Source organism: Manis pentadactyla, chromosome 5, assembly GCF_030020395.1.
Source record: "Manis pentadactyla isolate mManPen7 chromosome 5, mManPen7.hap1, whole genome shotgun sequence".
NCBI lineage: Eukaryota > Metazoa > Chordata > Mammalia > Pholidota > Manidae > Manis > Manis pentadactyla.
In genome coordinates this window covers 95,177,508-95,197,220 of record NC_080023.1, presented here as the reverse complement: position 1 = coordinate 95,197,220, position 19,713 = coordinate 95,177,508, and the positions used below count along the sequence as shown (strand labels likewise).

General features: G+C 33.3%; 1 protein-coding gene across 7 annotated transcripts in view; it reads left to right on the top strand.

Moving 5' to 3' along the window:
* ZGRF1 (zinc finger GRF-type containing 1) overlaps positions 1–19,713 on the top strand; it is a 71,993-nt gene that overhangs the window by 29,879 nt on the left and 22,401 nt on the right. For 4 of the 7 annotated variants that reach the window (XM_036920839.2, XM_036920840.2, XM_036920838.2 and 1 more), the window contains 9 exons: positions 2,488–3,152; positions 3,873–4,011; positions 4,480–4,664; positions 5,877–6,073; positions 7,190–7,326; positions 12,294–12,437; positions 13,735–13,849; positions 15,261–15,523; positions 17,709–17,868. In XM_036920839.2, coding sequence (XP_036776734.2) covers positions 2,488–3,152; positions 3,873–4,011; positions 4,480–4,664; positions 5,877–6,073; positions 7,190–7,326; positions 12,294–12,437; positions 13,735–13,849; positions 15,261–15,523; positions 17,709–17,868 — 2,005 coding nt within the window. The remainder of the gene's footprint in view (positions 1–2,487; positions 3,153–3,872; positions 4,012–4,479; positions 4,665–5,876; positions 6,074–7,189; positions 7,327–12,293; positions 12,438–13,734; positions 13,850–15,260; positions 15,524–17,708; positions 17,869–19,713) is intronic. The other 3 variants (XM_057502546.1, XM_057502545.1, XM_036920841.2) reach the window with 3 other exon arrangements.

Sequence of the window (19,713 nt, the reverse complement as noted above, 5' to 3'; positions counted from 1 at the left end):
CTGTGACAGATGGCTCTTACTTCCAAATGTAACACTCCCTTGTAGCTATCTAGTTTCTTATTTCTCCTCTCAGCTGTTCATTGCAGACCTGTGCAAGTGTCTTCTCCCATCGCACTACCTCTCACAGCTGTAACTCCAGAGCCTGGCCCCCTCTATGGGCCCTTCCCCTCCCAGGGGATTGATTCAGTGTGAATGTCTGATCAATACTGTTGGTTGACCTTAGCATAACCTCAATTTTCCCTTTTCCGCTTTGGGATTTTGGCAATATCAGGGAATTCTTTAACTCTTGCTACCTCAGTTAATTCTCAGGCCTCTGTGTTATACATTTTGACTCTTCCAATGACTAATTTCCTGCTTCTTGATAAGTATAATACATTTTTTAGGATACCTTCCATTAACTTTTATTTTTTTCTCTCTTTTCTTGTAATCTTATCAATGTACCTTCCCCTGATTCTGAAATTTTATTGGGTGATGGATGAAGTTGTAGGTTTTTTAAAACATTTTTTATTTTTTATTTTCAATTTTTTATTAACGTATCATTGATATACAATCTTATGTTGGTTTCATATACACACACAGTAGTTCAGCATTCACCCATATTGTCAAGTCCTCACCCCTCCAGTACAGTCACTGTCCATCAACATACTAAGATGTTGCAGAATCATTAACTCTATTCTCTGTACTGTACTGCTGTCTCTGTGACCAATGTATATTGTGACTGCGAATTATTGTGTCCCTTAATCCCCTTCCTCCTCCTCCCACAAGCCCCTCCCCTTTGGTAATCACTAGTCTCTTCTCAGTGTTTATAAGTCAAGTTGTAGGTAATTTTTTTGGTCATGGGTGGATGATACAAAAAAGAAAAACCTTGTAATGTGAATAAGCAATTGAATTAGAGAAGGTTTAGTAGGTATGGTTGGTAGAAGAAACAAGGTAGGTAAAAGTAAGTTTGGAAGGAGCAGGTATCTAAAACAAGTGAAGTGACAATAGAATAATGGATGATTTTCACAGTTATACCATGAATCTTTTACACTGTAATGAAGTTTTAACTTTTCTGTCAGTGTTGCTTGATCAAATTAATAGGATTATAACTTAATGTTTTATAAAAGAGTATCATTGGCTCTAATTCCCAATCAGAATATAAGTTGGTCATGGGAACGGTAGTACAGCACGGAGAATACAGTTAATGATTCTATAACATCTCACTACATTGGTGAACAGTGACCACACTATAGGAGGTGAGGATTTAATAGTATGGGTAACTGTTGAACCACTGTGTTGCATTCCTGAAACTAATATAAGATTGTATATCAATGATACTTCAATTAAAAAAAGCAGTAACAAATATTAGTTGAATAAATAAATGAATGAATACTGCATGGGAACTATATAAGCTTAAAGTTTTTATCTGACAATGTTGTGGTTTCTTATTTTATAGTAATATACCTTCTTGACAGTTTCTATTTTGTTAGAAATAAACTCTGGGGATCACTTGGGAAGGTGGTAGAGCAGTAGGTGAGCCAATGATAATCTTTTTTTTTATATTTTTACAAAATACAGTTAGCCATACTATCAGATCCTCACCCCTACTACTGCCATTATTACCTGTCAGCACAGGAAGGTATTACAGAATAATGGACTCTTCTCCAGGCTGTGCTATTACCTGTGACCAACTTATATTATGATTGAGAATTTTTGTTCCCCTTATCCCCCTCACCCTCCTCACCTACCCACCCACCCAAACTCATCCCTTATAGTACCACTAGTCACTTTTCAGTGTCTGAGTCTACTGATGTTTTGTTCATTTTGTTTTGTTATTACTGCTTTTTTAATTTTCTGAAATGTATCTATTACTAACACTGCTGACAGATAGAAGGAATTATAAAACTCAACCAAAATCTGCTGTGAGTTTATCACAGTTGAACTTATCACATAACAGATCAAAAAAAGCTAAAAGTCTTTGCCATGAAAGTTGACATACTTATTCATGACTGTAATAAATATATAAAGGAAGTTACAATCACATAGACAGAGAAATGAACCGTGAACTTCAGTCTCTGGAGAAGAAATAGAAACTTGAAAATAAAAACCTAGTTCTGGGTTCTTGTCCTGACTCTGAATTGGTAGTCGTGTTACCTGTAGCCCTCGGTAATCTCATCTGTAACATGAGAATGATGAATCTTTCTTAGTTGTAAAGTAATTTGAAAACTTAAGTGCTATGTAAACATAATGTAGTCAATGAGGAGAAAAAATCCTTAGCTAAGGGGGAAAAGAAAAAGAGAAGGATGTCAAGTTCATTAACCTTAAAAAAATCTCAGTCTTTAATTAAGTTTTGAAGTCTTTAAGACTAAAACCATTAAATTTTTGCTTATTTTAAAAAAGAAAAATATATTTTTTTTATTTTTGTAAGGCAAATTGTTACATTTTTGAATGGATACCCTCTCTTTCTAGATCCTATGTGATAACTATAATGCATTTTTATTTAAACAGCCTTTTTTCTTTCAGTAATGAAAAAATCCACTTCTCTGGAGAATAAGAGTCTTCCAAGGCTTCCGTTAGTAAGTAGAACCCAAGTTCCACTTACTACTTTGCCTGCTGATGGGCCGTCTGACTTAGATTTTTGTTCATATGTGATCAGCTGTGACAGTCAAGAGTCTTCTGGCTCCCCCATATTCAACTTGTGTGAAGAGTCAGCAGTTCTTTCTTTTAGCTTTGGGCCTGAGGACCAAAGTGAAACTTCTTTCTCTAGGGAACCTAGGGAAGTGACTGCAGGGGATGCTTCACTTCTTGATAATATATCTACTGAAAGCAAGTGGCTGAAATACCAAAATATACCCCAGTGCAACCTGACTACTACAAACAGAGTTGATAAAGTAACAGATGGCTCCTTTGCTGAGGCTGATGCTGGGATGCATTTTAGTGACACAGGTGAAAGACAGAGCAATGCTGCGAATGAAAGCTCTTTAGACTCTCTGCATTTGCAAATGATAAAAGGCATGCTCCATCAACAGCAGCAGGATTTTAGCAGTCAAGATTTGGTTTCCAGAAAGAAAACACTTTCTTTGAATTTAAAGCAGACTTCCAGGACTGAGGAAATTCAAAATGCGTTAGGAGAGTCTGCCTATTACAACTACAGTGTAACAGGAGATTTACAGGTGAGGAAATGTACCAGGGCCTCGTGGTGCATTTTTTCCAATAGTAACTCTACAAATTTTAACAAAATAATTACCAAATCAAATAGGAGCAATGATTTTACTCTTGGAGTTGATGGCTTTTTTTTGGAGTTTTCCAGAACACTAGCTAGAGTCACATCATTTTTTACTTAAACTTTTCCCTAGTAATTGTAAACAATAAATGAAATTATATGTTTTAAAGTGTCTGGCACAGTGTCTGGCACATAATAGGTACTTAATAAATTATAGCTCCAACTGTTTCCACCATCACTTCCACAACTACTATTATGATTGTTTTCGTTTTTCACTCTCACCTCAGTTTTGCTTATCAGATCATAATAAGATAAAGGTACAGCTTATTACACATTGGTTGTGAACAATTCTTGCAATAGTTGTAACTAGAAATAGAGATACATACTGATCCACTCTCATCAGTTAAGCTTTTCCTCACAAAAAGTATTTAAAAACTTACTAAGGCACAGACAAGAAAAGTTGGTCTTATTTATAATTAAAAATTCCATCCACAGCCATTCTTGCTATACTGGTTTCTCAATTAAAATTAGGAAATGACTTTTAAGAATGCTAGAAAACCTTAAGAATACTTTGCTTATTTTCTTAAACATATCTGTAGAAAATAATTTACTTATTAATAAACAGTATTTTTCTGGAGTTGTTATAATAACCTGAATTATTCCACTTCAGGAGATAAATGGCTCTGAGCTTTGCTTCCCAAGTGAGCAGAAAATAAAATCTGCTTATCTTCCCCAAAGGCAAATTCACATACCGGCTGTTTTTCAGTCTCCTGCTCATTATAAGCAGATCTTTACATCTTGTCTCATAGGTATGACTGTTATCTTTTCATTCTATTGTGATTAATTGCTGCTTAATGTGAGTAGTATACTGTGAGAAAGTATAATGTGAATTTTCATATTAAATCCTCTAGATTGTTTTATTTTCTTTATGCTTACTAAGTTTTTGATAATTTATAGATTAATTTAAGATTAAAATTGAGTGTTAAAAGTGAGAAATGACAGTATTCTTCAGCTTTTCTTCTAATTTTTTTTTTAACCAGAAGTGTTACAAATGGTTTTGCAAATTAAGTAGGAAATTTTAAATATGACACATGATTAGTTTTGATTGTTTTGTTGTACAAGGGCAAAACTTGCCTCTAAGAATGGATATTAGTATTAGGTTTTAGTTTACTCTATTAAAAGTGTATTTTCAAATTTATGTAACAAATAACACACATGTGATAAAAATACGAAATTATTTTTTATTTAATTCTCATCTGTTATCTTATTTTTGGTAGAACATCTAAATATATTGATGTTTGGGTTGGCACAAAGGTTGTACAAAGCTCTATCAAAAGTTGATATATCATTTTATACATCATCAAAACGAGAAAAACTGAAAGATTTAGAAAATAATGTGCCATCCTGCCATCATCATCAACCTGCAAAACTTGTCATGGTTAAAAAGGAAGGTCCAAATAAGGTATTGTTCCCTCTTTTCCTCCTGTTGCCCCACCAAATACGTGTCTTATAAAAAGTTTAGGTACCTACTACTTTATGACAAGCATAGTTAAAGAGTGAGTCTTGATTAGAAGCCTTCTAGTTGAAGCATTAGTAGCTAGCATACAGTAAGCTCTCAATAAATTTTTATTAAAAAATGATCAGTGTTCTAGGACACAAAAATATGAGTTAAGATCAACCTTCAAATTGCCTAGGAACTTATTGCATAGTAACGGATGGAAAGAGAAGTATGAAAGAAAAATTTTATGTAATACTCTAACTGATAGAGTAGAAGGATATGCCCAAGTTGCAGTGAGAGCACTGAGAAGGGGATGTGTCCCTACAGAAGGCTTAGAGAATGCAGATGAGCCTGGAGGGAGTGAAGATTGAAACTAGCTTACTATCTGATCCCCAGTATGAGTAACAGATTCTAAGTCCACAGGAATAGGAAAGCATCCTGATTTGGTTTGCATTGCTGTTCACAGATCATTATGGAAGAAGCCAAGTTAGTAAAATATTCTCATATTTGTAAGACAGTATTTCACTCATAATAATATAATTTTCTTTCATTGTTTGCATATTTTAATTCATCGTTAGTTGAATGTGTAAATTTGGATTTGAATTGTTGTCAAAAGCAAGAATTCACAAGTAATATAACCATAACAAAAAAGTATTTTCTTCTTTTCAAGATTATTTGATGACACAGTTGTCATGCTCATAGTATATTGTTGGATATAAGGTTTAGGTTATACAGTAAAAGTAATTTTATTTGAGTTTTATTTTTTAAAAACCAACAATATGCAGGTGTGTATCCTCATGTGTCTGTGTACATGCATTTATATGACTGAGAAAAAGGCTGAGAAGAAATATACAATATGTGGCTTGTTCAAAGTTGTTTCTGGACAGTTTTCCAGGTGCCTGTAGTGAATATTTTAAATTAAAAAAAACATTAGTTTTCAAAGAACCTTATATTCTCAGAATATGTAACTTTTGATAAAGAGAAAACAAATGGTAAAATAGGTGATTTTACATCTTAATTTATTGCTTAATAGAAAGATTAAGTTGCATAATAAGTAATTTATTGGAGTACATAAATGCTGAGCAGAATTTATAAAAGCCTTGACAAACAGAAATACAAAAACAGTAAAAAATAACGTTATTTAACTCAGTAAATTTTACTTTCTTTTCCCCTCAGGGTCGTCTCTTTTATACCTGTGATGGACCCAAAGCTGACCGATGTAAATTCTTCAAGTGGCTTGAAGAAGTGACCCCAGGATATTTAACACAGAAAGAATCTCTACCTAGCATGGTTTTAAGTGATATGAAGAGTGTTGGCTTATATTTAAGAAGTCAAAATATACCCCTCTATGAGGAATGCCAGCTTTTGGTGAGGTATGTTTTATTGTACTGAATAATTACCTCTAATTATTATAATTATTTTGATATCACTATATCAAAAAATAGCGACCTCACAGAATTATCATTAGTTTTGAAAGAGATAGAGATAAGAAAAGTATCTAAAAGACAGAGTATCTCAGTTTTTATAACTATAAAATGGGAATAATTCCCTAATACAATTTTTGTTCCCCTCTGAACATCAAGCAGTGTCAGTATGATAGGGTAACTGGCAGCAATGCTGTTTTTCTAAACATTTTTGTATATAGTTGCAATCCTAAGGGAAACCCTATCGAACAAATCACAAGAATAATTTTAATCAGTGCAGGATAATAGGTAATCGTCATTCACAATCCTGAGCTACATAGTTTATAGGATAATAGAAAGCTACTTTTTAGAAACATGTCTAATTAAAAGTGGCATTACCCAAAAAGTAATGAGCATTTGCTTGGTAATTCAATAGTAACATTTATTGGGAGCTTATATATGCCAGTTACTCTTCTAAGCACTCTGATGTATTATTTAATTTAATCATAATAACCTACAAGATATGGAAATAATGGGGATAATTTATTATTCCCATTTTATAGTTAGAGAAACTGAGGTACTCCATCTTTTAGATACTTTTCCTATCTCAATCTCTTTTAAAACTAATGATAATTATGTGAGGGTTGCTATTTCCTTCCTTTAACATAGTGCATCTTAATTTTGTATTTATGTATGAAGTATATAAATGTACACACACCCTGGTTCTCTCTTTTCATACTGTATTTAAAGATTTCTTTAGAAACTTCTACCTTCAAGCTTCCAGTTATAAAAATATAAGTCCTGGGGATGTAAAGTACAACATGGTGACTATAGTTAATAATACTGTATTGTATATTCAAAAGCTGCTAAAAGAGTAGATCTTAAAATTTCTCATCACAAGAAAAGAAATTTGTAGCTATATGTGGTGATAGATGTTAACTAGACTTACTGTGGTGATCATTTCACATACATACGTATGTCAAATTATTACATTGTATACTTAAAACTATATGTCAATTATATCTCAATTAAAAAAATTTGTACCTTAGTATTCAAATTAATTTTTGTTTTTTACTCATTTTGCAGAAAAGGATTTAATTTTAAAAGAAAACAATATGGCAAACTAAAGTTTACTACTGTAAATCCTGAATTTTATGATGAACACAAAAGCAAGCTTTATCTTAAGCTGAGTCGGAAGGAAAGCTCTTCAACTTATAGCAAAAGTAAGTTGATCTAATTATGTTGGTGACTGAGTCTAGCCTTACATCTCAGTTATATATAGCTATCTAAATTCTTTGTATTAAGGAGAGTTTTTAAAGTACAGTTTAATAGTAGTATATATTGTTATTGTATATAATAATTGTATATAAGACCATTTCTAAAAATTGTATTTTAAAATTTTGTTTTTTAAAAAAAACTTTATCAAAAGTTACAAAATTTGTTTAGTTTTTTTAAAAAGTCACACTAAGTTCTTAGCATCATGTAAGTAATTAGGTATTGATTCAGCTGTACTCTGACCTATTATCAAAACTGAAGTGAAAATGTAATGATTTTCTTATGAGACTGTTCACACAATTTGACAACAGTGGGCTCCAAATTTTATATATTTGGAAGTAAACTCTATAATTTTTTTTCTTTTTTAATCTAAGGACCTTAGGTGTACTACTTTGGGTTAATCATTATCTTTGGCTTCATGACTTATTCTTGTCATTTGTCCTTACCTAACTTGCTTTAATTATTTTTAATAATGTAAGTATCTGTGAATTCACAAACCAAAGTAAAACCTAGTACCTTTATAGCTACTTACATTTAATATAAAGAACCCCATTGATTCATCTGGTTGTCTCTCCTTACCTAAGGTAACTATCGTTTTGATCCCTGTATTCATCAACATCTTGGTTTCCTTTGTATGTAAGTTTAAATGAATTCTAAAAGAGCATATTTAAAATTTAAAATTTTTAGGTTTTTAAAATGTTATTAAAATGGTATAATTCTGAATATAATCTTTTTCAATTTGTCTTTTTCACTTAATAATATATTGCTGTGGTATATACATATTATTGATGTTGATCTAAAATCTAGAGTCTAAATTACTTGTTTTGACTGCTATATAATATTTTGTGAATTCATTCATTTGCCAGTCTATTGATGGTCATTTTGGTTTCCAAGTTTTCCTGTTGTGAACAGTGTGTTGTGAATATTCTTACACTCTCTTGTAGATGTGCAGAGTTTCTTTTGGATATAACCCTAAGAATGAAAATGCTGTGTTACAAGATATGAAAATGTTCCACATACCTTTAGGTTGTAGTGTCAAACTGATTTCTAAAGCAGTTCAATTTATACTTACAATATCTTATGTGTCAACCTACTCAAATAAGTATAAAATACCTCCCTGTTGTTTTCATTTGTATTTCTCTGCTCACCAATGGTGTTGAACAGTTTTCATGAGTTTATTAGTTACATGTTTCTTCTTACCCATTTTACTGTTTTGTTTATAATCTTATTATAGTTTTTATATATTTTTCAAGTTAACCTTTTATTGATCATGTATATGATGATGATCTCCCAGTTTGTATGTCTTTTCACTTACTTTAAGATAACTTTAGATAAACAAAAATTCTTTATTAAAACAGGTTTATTAGTCTTTTTTTTGGACACTGCTTTTTAGGTCTTATTTTAAAAGTCTTTCCCTATGCTGAGGTCTAAAATTATTCACCTTTCTTTCCACTAAGTATTTCAAAGTTTTGTTTCTGACCTTTTTTTTAAGTTTATTAAGGTTTTCTTAATGGTATAGTACATGAGAAAATCTTCAGCCCATTTGGAGTATTGTGTGTTTTTTTGTACATGATATGGGATAAGGATCCAATTTTACTTTTTTCTCTTTAATTACCAGTTTTGCTAGAAAAGTAATCATTTTTCATTAATTAGCTCTTCTTTTCCTCTCTGAATAAAAATGCTACCTCTGTCATATAACCAGGTTCAAAATGATATGGCTCTGTTTCTGGACTCCCTATTTTATTCTGTTGCTCAATTTGTGTATCATCATGCCAGTTCCACACTGTCTTAATTATTGTAGCTTCATCTATGGTACACTTTCTCCCTGCTATGTTATTACTTTTTGGATCTTATATATGGGAGTTATTTTATTAGAAGCATTTTAAGTTTATATTTTAAATTGCTATTCTCTTCTTGGTAAATTAACTTTTATCATTAGACACCCTCCATCTCTAAATGCTTTTTTCTTAAAATCTAGTTATTAATATAACTATATGAGATTTATTTTGACTAGTATTGGTCAATAAGTCTTCTAATTTTTTTGTTCCACCTTTGGTTCTCTGATGTTATAGATGTGTTCCTTACAAACAACATATGTGTGAATTTTAAAAATTCAATTGACCTGTAAGTGAAATAAGTCCAATAGATAAATTTATTATAATAATTGATGTACTTGGATATATTTCTATAATCTTAAGTTATTTCTGTTTATCCCACATTATCTACGCTCTTTTTAATCCCTTCCTTCATTTTTTTTTTAACAGAGTTAAATTTTACCATCCAATAAGACAAGAACTTGTTTTTTCCTCTTGAGCCCTTCTTTCATTCCTCTCTCCCTGCCATTAGGTGGATACCGTCTAGACTAGTGCTACTCAAAGTGTGGTTTGAAGACCAGTTCTGGTCTACGAACTTAGTAGTTTGTCAAAGAGAGGTGAGGAGCTGCTGCAGAATGTAATTCATCTGTGTGATTAAGGAGACTCTAATTTAGTTGTGTTTTGCTTTGGTTTCTTTTGTTTGTAGCAAGACTTTCTGAATGAAGGAAGCATCATGTTGATTTGTTGAGTTTTTTACATTCTAGCACAGGTTTCTTGTGCAGACCAATAAGCTGCTTAGGACAGACTTGCTTTTGAGTAGCGCCAGTTTAACATGTAACTCTTAGGTCAGTATGGATTTATTTTCTGTATTTCTTTGAATGTAACTACTTTTTAGAAGAGTTCTACAAACTTGTCTGAGGTATTTAATTATCTTTATTTCATGTATCCTAACTTTTAGTATCTCCTGGATTTTTCTCTCTTATTTGTGTATTTCACCAAAAACTATTTTGTATGGTAAACTTCCTGAAGCCTTGCGTGCCTATGGATATTTTTATTATACATTTATGTTTGATTGGTAGTTTAACTGCATATAAAATTCTAGTTCCAGGTTTTTATCCACATAATACTTTTGACCTACAGAACAGCAGTTTCATATGTTTTAGCCTACTATTTAATATACTTGGTTATCTTCTTACATCCATTGTTGCTATTGAAAAATCTGATGGCATTCTGATTCTTACTCCTTTCTATATTGTTTGTTCTTTTTGGATGAAACTTTAGAATTTTCTCTCTGACTTTTATAGTCTTATATTTCCCAATAATGTACCTAACTGGGTTTTGCTTTTTCCTCCTCTTGGCACACTATGAGCCTTTTGAATCTAAAATCCTCTGTCTCCAAACTCATCCGGTGTACACATTAAGTATGTACAGCTTTTTGTATGTCAATATTAGCTCCATAAGATAGTTTAAGAAAACAAAACTAAAGTCTTTTATCTTTTTTTAATTCTGGAAAATTTATCTCCATTTCTTCAAATAATCTTCCTCTTTTCATTTCTCTCTCTAGGATTTCTGTTATTCAGATGCTAGGACTTCTGAATCTATCTCTTTATCTCTTAACATTTCTTTTATATTGTTTTGTTTTTTGTCCTTTCTTCCTTTGGGGATATATTCGCAAATATGATCTTCTAAATTGCTTAGTTATTCCTCAGATGTATCCATTCTGCTATTTATCCTATCAGTTATGACTTTATATCAACTACCATATTTTCAAACCTAGTATTTTTATTCATTTCTTTTTCATATTTTCTTGTTCTTCTTTTGCACTGCTAATACCTTCCCTTACCTCTTTTAATCTCTTTACAAGGTTAAATTTAAATTACTTGTCCACCTGTTCTGGTGTTCCTTTTCTGTTGGACTCTGTAATCCAGGATGTTTTTCTTTTGAAGTCTTTGTATTCTTTAAATGTCTCATTATTTTGGCCTGTGAACTAATTTTCCCTGGTGGTATCAGCTCTTCTTTCTGGAAATGCATATGGGTGAAGGCTGACCTGAGTCTGGTCAGCTTCAATGAGCTCAGGGAGTTGGGTTCAGTCCCAGGTCTGCCATTTACTGTTCCTATGGATAATTTATTTAACTTCCCTGGTCCTCAGTCCTTCATCATTTAGATGGTGATAATAATAGTACCTATCTTGCATTTAAAATGTCTATGGACCCTGAACATTTTATTAAAAAAAAAACTCCCAGGAATTCCAGTCTTAGGAATTTACCCGAAGAAAACAAGATCATAGATTCAGAAAGACATATGCACCCCTATGATTATTGCAGCACTATTTACAATAGCCAAGACATGGAAACAACCTAAGTGTCCCTCAGTAGGTGAATAGATAAAGAAGATCTGGTACATATACACAATGGAATATTATTCAGCCATAAGAAGAAAACAAATCCTACCATTTGTAACAACATGGATGGAGCTAGAGGGTATTATGCTCAGTGAAATAAGCCAGGTGGAGAAAGACATGTACCAAATGACTTCACTCATCTGTGGTGTATAAGAACAAAGCAAAAACTGAAGGAACAAAACAGCAGCAGACTCACAGAACCCAAGAATGGACTAAGAGTTACCAAAGGGAAAGGAACTGGGGAGGATGGGTGGGAAGGGAGGGATAAGGGGAAAAAGGGGCATTATGATTAGCACACATAATGTAAGGGGGGGTGCACGGGGAAGGCAGTATAGCACAGAGAAGACAAATAGTGATTCTTGAGCATCTTATTATGCTGATAGACAGTGACTGTAATGGGGTATGTGGTGGGGACTTGATGATGGGGGGAATCTAGTAACCACAATGTTGCTCATGTAATTGTATATTAATTATACCAAAAAAAACCAAAAAAACATTAAAACTAATTTGAGTTAAAAACATAAAAACATGGAAATGACATGTTATGTGTTCAAGTCTTAGTTTAGATGGAATCTTATAGGTTATAATAGCCAATTATATTTTTTGAGAAATAATGTAGGACTGTGCATTTAAGAAATCCAAAATAGCTTTGGAGTAAGCATAGTTCTCTGAGTCCTTTGAAAAATGTTTGTCTTTTCAGATGATCTTTGGGTGGTTTCAAAAACCCTAGACTTTGAATTGGATACTTTTATTGCATGTAGTGCTTTCTTTGGACCATCATCTATCAATGAGGTGGAGCTATTACCTTTGAAAGGTTATTTCCCCTCTAACTGGCCCACTAGCAGTAAGTATTACCATGCTCATATTATTTTATATTTAAAAAGAAGGATGGACATGAGATGCACTGTGAACAAGAATGATGACTTTGTGGGGGATTATTTGATTAATTCCAACAAAAATTATCCACCTATGTTTCCTACTGGTATACACTGTGCTCCTAAAAATGTTTATGAAAGTTGAATATATAAATATTTCTGGAGTTTGAGTCCCAGAGGGCTAACACTGTCATAAAATCTTGACCCCTTATTTAACTGTCTTGTTAAAGTAGTCAAACAATGTATATATACCTGATTTAAAAAAGAACATAAACATTAAACATATAAATAAGAATTTTCTCAAATAAATTGTTTCATCAAATTCTGATTCTTTTGGTTTACTTAATTCCCTTGTTTTATTATTCTAACAGGGTACATTTAGTAAACAAATGATTTATTTTTACATTGACAAGGTCTTAAAGATTTTGCAAGAGATTTTGTGAGTGTTTGAAAAGGAGGGCATGATTTTTATTTTGAGGGTATTTTATCATCTGTCTTGAGAAATTATTAATAAGATTGTGGCTACCAGCTTTATCTTTCTTTTAATAAAGGAAGCTTTAATGAGCTGAATTTCTAATTCTGTGAATCTGTAGGCTTCTCTATAATTTTGATCTCAAATAATTTCTGATGGTTGAATTTGGCTCAAAAGTAATTAAAGACACAGCACTTAGTCACTCATTTCAAGTATTTCATATACTTTATCTTTTATTTTTTCTTTCTGAACTGAATAAACCTAGTCAACCAGCTTAAAGCCAATAGAGCCTAATTAAGTGAACCTTAATTCACTTATTTATGCATACTTTCATATATGTTGCTGTTGTTTCCTCACCAATATCAGCATTCTAATTTTCCGCTTTCCATATATTTCTATAAAATAATTGAGGAAGAAATGTAAGAAAATCTTCAAAAATTGCATAAATACTACTCTCCAGTGCAAGGTGGTATACTGATTAAATGGAAGTGCTGGCTGTCAAGCAGTGTCACCATGTACTACCTCAAAGCAGTCATTCTTATTCATTAGCTGATGGATGAAAGAGTCCAAATATGATTTAAGTTATGCAATGTATGGGTACCAGTAAAATATGAATGAATAAGTAGTCTAGTAGTTTAATTGATAGAACTGCTGCATGGAGTTAAGAGCTTATTTTATGTTATGTGATTAATTCAATAGCTGAACTCTGAGTTATATGGGCATATAACAATTTTTTTTCATCCATTTTCCTTATTTTAAGTGTTCATTTTCTGCCTCCTCTCTTCCTCTTGCAGTAGTGGTCCATGCATTATTGGTTTGTAATGCTAGCACAGAGCTGACCACTTTGAAAAACATTCAGGACTACTTTAATCCAGCTACTCTGCCTCTAACACAGTACCTGTTAACAATGTAAGTCATTAATACCTTTGGGTCATTGATATTCATAAATGGTGAATATGAAATGCAGTAAAAGTAGATTACATAAATTTTTGTCATCAAAGTTTTAATTATCTTTCAGAGACTATGAAATTACTGTCTGTCAGTAGTTGAAAATAAAAAGAGAAAGGGAATTATACATCACTTCCCATCCATTCATCCATCCATCCATCCATTTATTTATTTATTGTGGTTGGGGTGGTAAATGTTACTGCAAATTTTTTCCTTTTGTCAGGGAATAATTCTTAAGGATCTTATTTTGAGTGTTAGTTTTATTTTTTTAATCATCTGTATTTTTATGCCATAAATTATTTAACATTAAAAATAATCATTTTATAGCTTAAATACTAATAGTAATTTGATACAAATTTTATTCTTGACATAAACTACATTTCATTTTTAATTTTTCAAGCACCAGGTCCCTTTTTTAAATATTGGAGGTGAATATGATTTCACTTATATGTGGAGTCTAAAACAAAACCAAAGAACAAAACAGAAAAATACAGACACTGAGAAGTGACTGGTGGTTACCGTGGGGGAGGGGTTGGGATGGGTGGGTAAAACAGGTGAAGGGCATAAAGAAGTACAAACTCTCAATTATAATATAAATTCTCACGGGGATGAAAGTGCATCATAGAGAATATAGTCAGTCAATAGTTCTGTGACATCTTTCTATGTCGACAGATAGTAACTACACTAGTCGGGTGAGCATTTAAAAATGTAGCTAACTATTGAATCATTATTTTGTATACAAATTTTTAAAAATAAAATAAATGTTGATTATATTAAATTTATTAAAATGATAGAAAAAGTTTAGTTTCTAATTTAGAGTGTTATGATCTATCCTGTGCTTTTTCATTTTTCCCATAATGTAGTCCTGGGTAAAAAATAAATGTCCTTTTGATTCCATTATGTTATTTATGTATTTTGAAATAAATTCAGTCTTTATAGAAATAGAAATGAAACCAATTTACTTGTAGTGGTTTTACCTGAAAAAGAGGCTATTATTAATTTTCTAAATCAGCTTTGTATAATAGAACATGGACTTCAAAGTTGTATACCACTTATTAGCATTGTGTTTTTTGGGAAATTTAAAAAATATTTCTGTATCTCTATTTGGAATAATTAACTACTTCCTACTGGTCTTGTGAAGATTACATCAAATGATATGTAAAATGTTTACATTGTGCCAGCACATAGTAGATGTTTAACAAATGCTAGTTATTTTCTCTTCCACCCCCCTTGAAATTGGGGTATATATCCATTTGTACCCATAAAGAAAAGTTCTCTGTGATGCTTATAAGGTGAAGACTGAGTTATGAATAGGTTTACTCACTAAGTCAAAAGACCCTCATTTTTCTTTTACTTGCTGCCTTTTTACTAGGTCTTCATCAACTACAGTTAGCAACAAGAGAGTCAATAAGAGAAAGTTTATCCCTCCAACCTTTTCAAATGTCAACACAAAATCTGAACTACTCAGCCTGGAAGCAACACTGCAGTTAGCTAGTGAGTTAATTCAGGCACACAAGTTAAATGAGGGTCAAGCTACAGCTCTGATTCAGATTGCTCAAATGATGGCATCAGACAGAAATGTTGAAGGAGGGAAGGAACCACGAACCCACACCCTCCCTGTAACAATCATACATGGTAAGAAATAAGCAAGAAAACAGTTCTAGTAAATACATTTTTATGTAAGCGTTTGTGATTCAGTCTGCACATTTATAATTTCTTAGTCAAACAAGATTCCAGAATAACTCTAAATAGATTTGTTGAATCTGAAACTACTTTAATAAGCTATGAGATGAGAGCAGAACTGAGCCCCCAAAAAAGGAGAGTAGGCAACATACTTGATGAATGAGTAGCGTACACTCATCAAAAGATGTTTATATGTTACTCTGTTAGAGTGGACTTCAACTCTGATCAACAAAGCCTTTTATGAATTCCTAGTCCGCTTGCTGTCCCATCCCTCACAACAGGTACTCCAAAGCTTCATTCATCTCGTAACCTCATTCTTGCCACTGCCCCACTGTCTCTGACATTGATTTTGCCTATAAAAATAGGCAATGGGGTTCATAACAGAAACTCCTTTCAACGTCCTGCCTCCTCCTCCTTTTACCTAAGTTTGGACCTATTCTTACTTCTTTTGGTTCTGTCTCAGTGAAGGAGCTTTACTTTCTCCTCTTCAGAGCTTTGGCCTCTCTATCTGGACTCTGTCACCTTGTTAGCTCTTTCCTCTAACCTCTCACTTAGCTTATGTGAACCTCCATTCCAAAGCTGATCATACTTTTGTCCTATTTTGAGGATATATATCACATCTACCCTACTGATCAAGCTAGCTGCCTGGAGTCATCCTTGATGATTCTTTCTCCCTAGATTAAGTGACTTTCTCTCAAGCCTCCTCTCACTCTTTTTTTTTAAATTTTTTTATTAAGGTATTATTGATATACACTCTTATGAAGGTTTCACATGAAAAAACAATGTGATTACTACATTTACCCATATTACCAAGTCCCCACCCATACCCCAATGCAGTCACTGTCCATCAGTGCAGCAAGATGCCAGAGATCCACTATGTGCCTTCTCTGTGCTACACTGTTCTCCCAGTGATCCCCCACACCATGTGTACTAAACATAATACCCCTCAATCCCCTTCTCCTTCCCTCCCGACCCACCCTCCCACACCCCTCCCCTTTGGTAACCGCTAGTCCCTTCTTGGAGTCTCTGAGTCTGCTGCTATTTTGTTCCTTCAGTTTTGCTTTGTTGTTATACTCCACAAATCCTCCTCTCACTCTTTTACCATTTATCTCTTCCCATTGGATCAGTCACTGAGATGTTTCCCTTCTAGTTTCTACCTATCTTTCACACCAGTTCTCTCTCTCAAGTTTATTTGTACCTCCTCACTTCAAACCTTTATCATGCCTCCATATAGGTGGGCGGGTGAGAGTATGGGCTTTGGAGCTAGAATCTGAGGTTTATATCCTATCATTCATTATGATCTGTATGACCTTGGGCTGGTTACTTATCTCTTACCTTAAATTTCCTAACGTGTAAACTGGGGTAGATAATAGCAGCTGTTTCCTAGAGCTGGAGGAGTAAATGAGTTAATGTTGGTAAAGGACTTAGAATGGTGCCTGACACATGGGAGGCATTTTTGTAAATTTAGCATGTATGATTATTAGGATTGTCAATGCTTTCTGATTCACTGCCTTTAATTTTACTTTTCTTCATATTTTCACTCAAGTAGTTTTTCTAAAACACAATCTGATTAAGTAAATTACATTGCTTTAAATCCTTCAGTGACTTCCCCTGGCCAGTAAGACAGAATTAAAACTTATTAGCCATAGCAAGCAGGACTCTTATGATTTATCCCCTTGCTTACCTCATTCTTGCCCATTTGCTATAGCTTATATAGAAATACTTCACAGCTACATGCTTTCTCATGCCTCTGCTGAGAATGATCCCTTCTTTAAGCCATCTGGATATCTTATTTTGGAAAACTTAGTTCTGCTATTTAGTTTTAAGAAGCATTCCCATTTCCACCAAAGCAGAGAGAAATTGTTCTTCTTTCTCTGATACCATAATAGTGCTACTTGCCATATTATTTTACCATTGTTCCTTTACTTTGTCTATTTTCCTAAGTAGATAAGGTCTCATTAAATATAGAGGTCTTTGGTTATTTATTTATCTCTTGTGTTAATAAGCACATAGTAGAAATTCAGTTAATATTTTCTAATGAATTAAATGGAGAACAGGAGATAAATGAAGTATTGTGCTTTCAGAAATTTATTTTTGATATTGCCTTAATTTTCCCCCCTTGCTTCAAAATAATTAGGTGTTTTTGGAGCAGGAAAGAGTTATTTGCTGGCGGTGGTGATTTTATTTTTTGTTCAGCTATTTGAAAAGAGTGAAATTCTTACAGTTGGAAATGCAAGACCATGGAAACTTCTGATTTCTTCTGCCACTAATGTAGCTGTTGACAGAGTACTTCTTGGGTAAGTATGACAAGTGTAAGTAGCTAATATTTGAGGAAATTTTTGAGAGAGGCAATCCACCATGGCCCCTGAATCTTCATACACATTTTTGCAGGGTGTGCCAGAAATGAAAGGCCTTTATCTATAACTCAAGAGCCAGCATCCAGGAAACAGTAACAGGTTAACTTAGTTTGTAAGTATGATAAAACCAATAACAAACCTGACAATCTGGGCAGAAGAATAGGATACTAATGTAAGAACATGTAAGGCTGCAAAGTGCATTGTTGGAGTAGGCAATCTGCCCTGGAATCCTGAGCATTCCCTGGTCCAAGGCCCTGAACACTGTCACCCAAGACATTTCCTGGATTGTGTTTGCAGTAAGCAACCTTGATTGACAAGGTAATGTCTCCCCTCAGGAAAAAGAGCAGGTTTTGCTTATTGCTTCTTATAAAAGTAGTGGATCCCCAAGTTCAGTGTTTCTTCCCTACAACTCAACCCACTGTTGTTCAGGCATCCGTCTGGACCCTCTGCATCTCCCCATAGGACTTAGAGATCGAGAGAAACCAATGCAAATACATTGATGCTTAAGCTGCTTCCTGTGCCATGAGTAAAAGTCCTTTGTCCCTGACCTAGGAGTCTTGGAAGTAGATTAAAATTGCAGAACCAAGTTATAGTCATTCTCTTGTCCACCTGCCTGTATGAACACATAATAGTAAAATAGCTGAACAGTTTAATTATAGTATGTGTTTGGTTTCAATAAGACAGACCTGAAGTCAATTGTGATCTGTTTTGTAGGTATACAACTTTTAAATTAAGATATGAACATTTTTAAACTTTCCAATATACTTTGAAAAATTGACCTTCTGATGTGTTCTACCAGTGTGCACTCTTCTAAGTTAATCTAAAACACTAAAACAGTGGCTGAGGACATTTTTGGATTTAAGACAATGAGGAGTTACCCAGGGACCAAACAGAAAAGAACTTTAGATTGCTTAGCCTGAGATGAAAACATAACTGTAGACTATTAGCAAAGAAAAAGTCAAGAGGCTGGAATGAAGAGGGAAGGTATGTACTGAATACTGAAAGGTAATAGAAAATATTTAGAAGAGATTCTTTAATGCTTAAGCCTCTGATAAGGACCTGAGAAATGTGATTCTGTAATTAGAATATATATCTCAACTGTATGTGGACTGGATCCACACATTTCTTCACATTGAAATAACATTTAGCTGTGCAATTGGACAATGAATTACAATTGTAATGGACAAGATAGGACAAAGAGTTTGAGAAGAAATGAAACATACTTTTTACCCTATGATAGCAGTATGATGAGGATATTGCACCCTTTATTATAGGATTAAAACAAATTGCATTAAAAATATGTGAACAAAGTTTCTGACTGAAAAGTAGCTGCCTATTCACTAAGATGAGGACTATAAAAAAATGCAAAAATTGAAATCTATTCATGTACATATTCATGTAAGCCAAGTAACTCTTTCCTGCTCCAAAAACACCTAATTATTTTGAAGCAAGGGGGAAAAATTAAGGCAATATCAAAATAAATGTCTGAAAGCACAATACTTCATTTATCTCCTGTTCTCCATTTAATTCATTAAAAATATTAACTGAATTTCTACTATGTGCTCATTAACACAAGAGATAAATAAATAACCAAAAAGAGCTTCTAATTTAGTTGGGAAAATGGAGAGCTATGGTTGCTTTATTTTTCAGCTCTTCTGAATACCCATTTGAGGTGGTAGGTGTTTCAGAGGACCAGATGTTCCCTGAGCTCTGTTACTAGCATAGAGCTAGAGCTATGAGATAAGTAAGAAAGAAGGGCAGGTGAGGGCTGCTTCTTCACAAAGC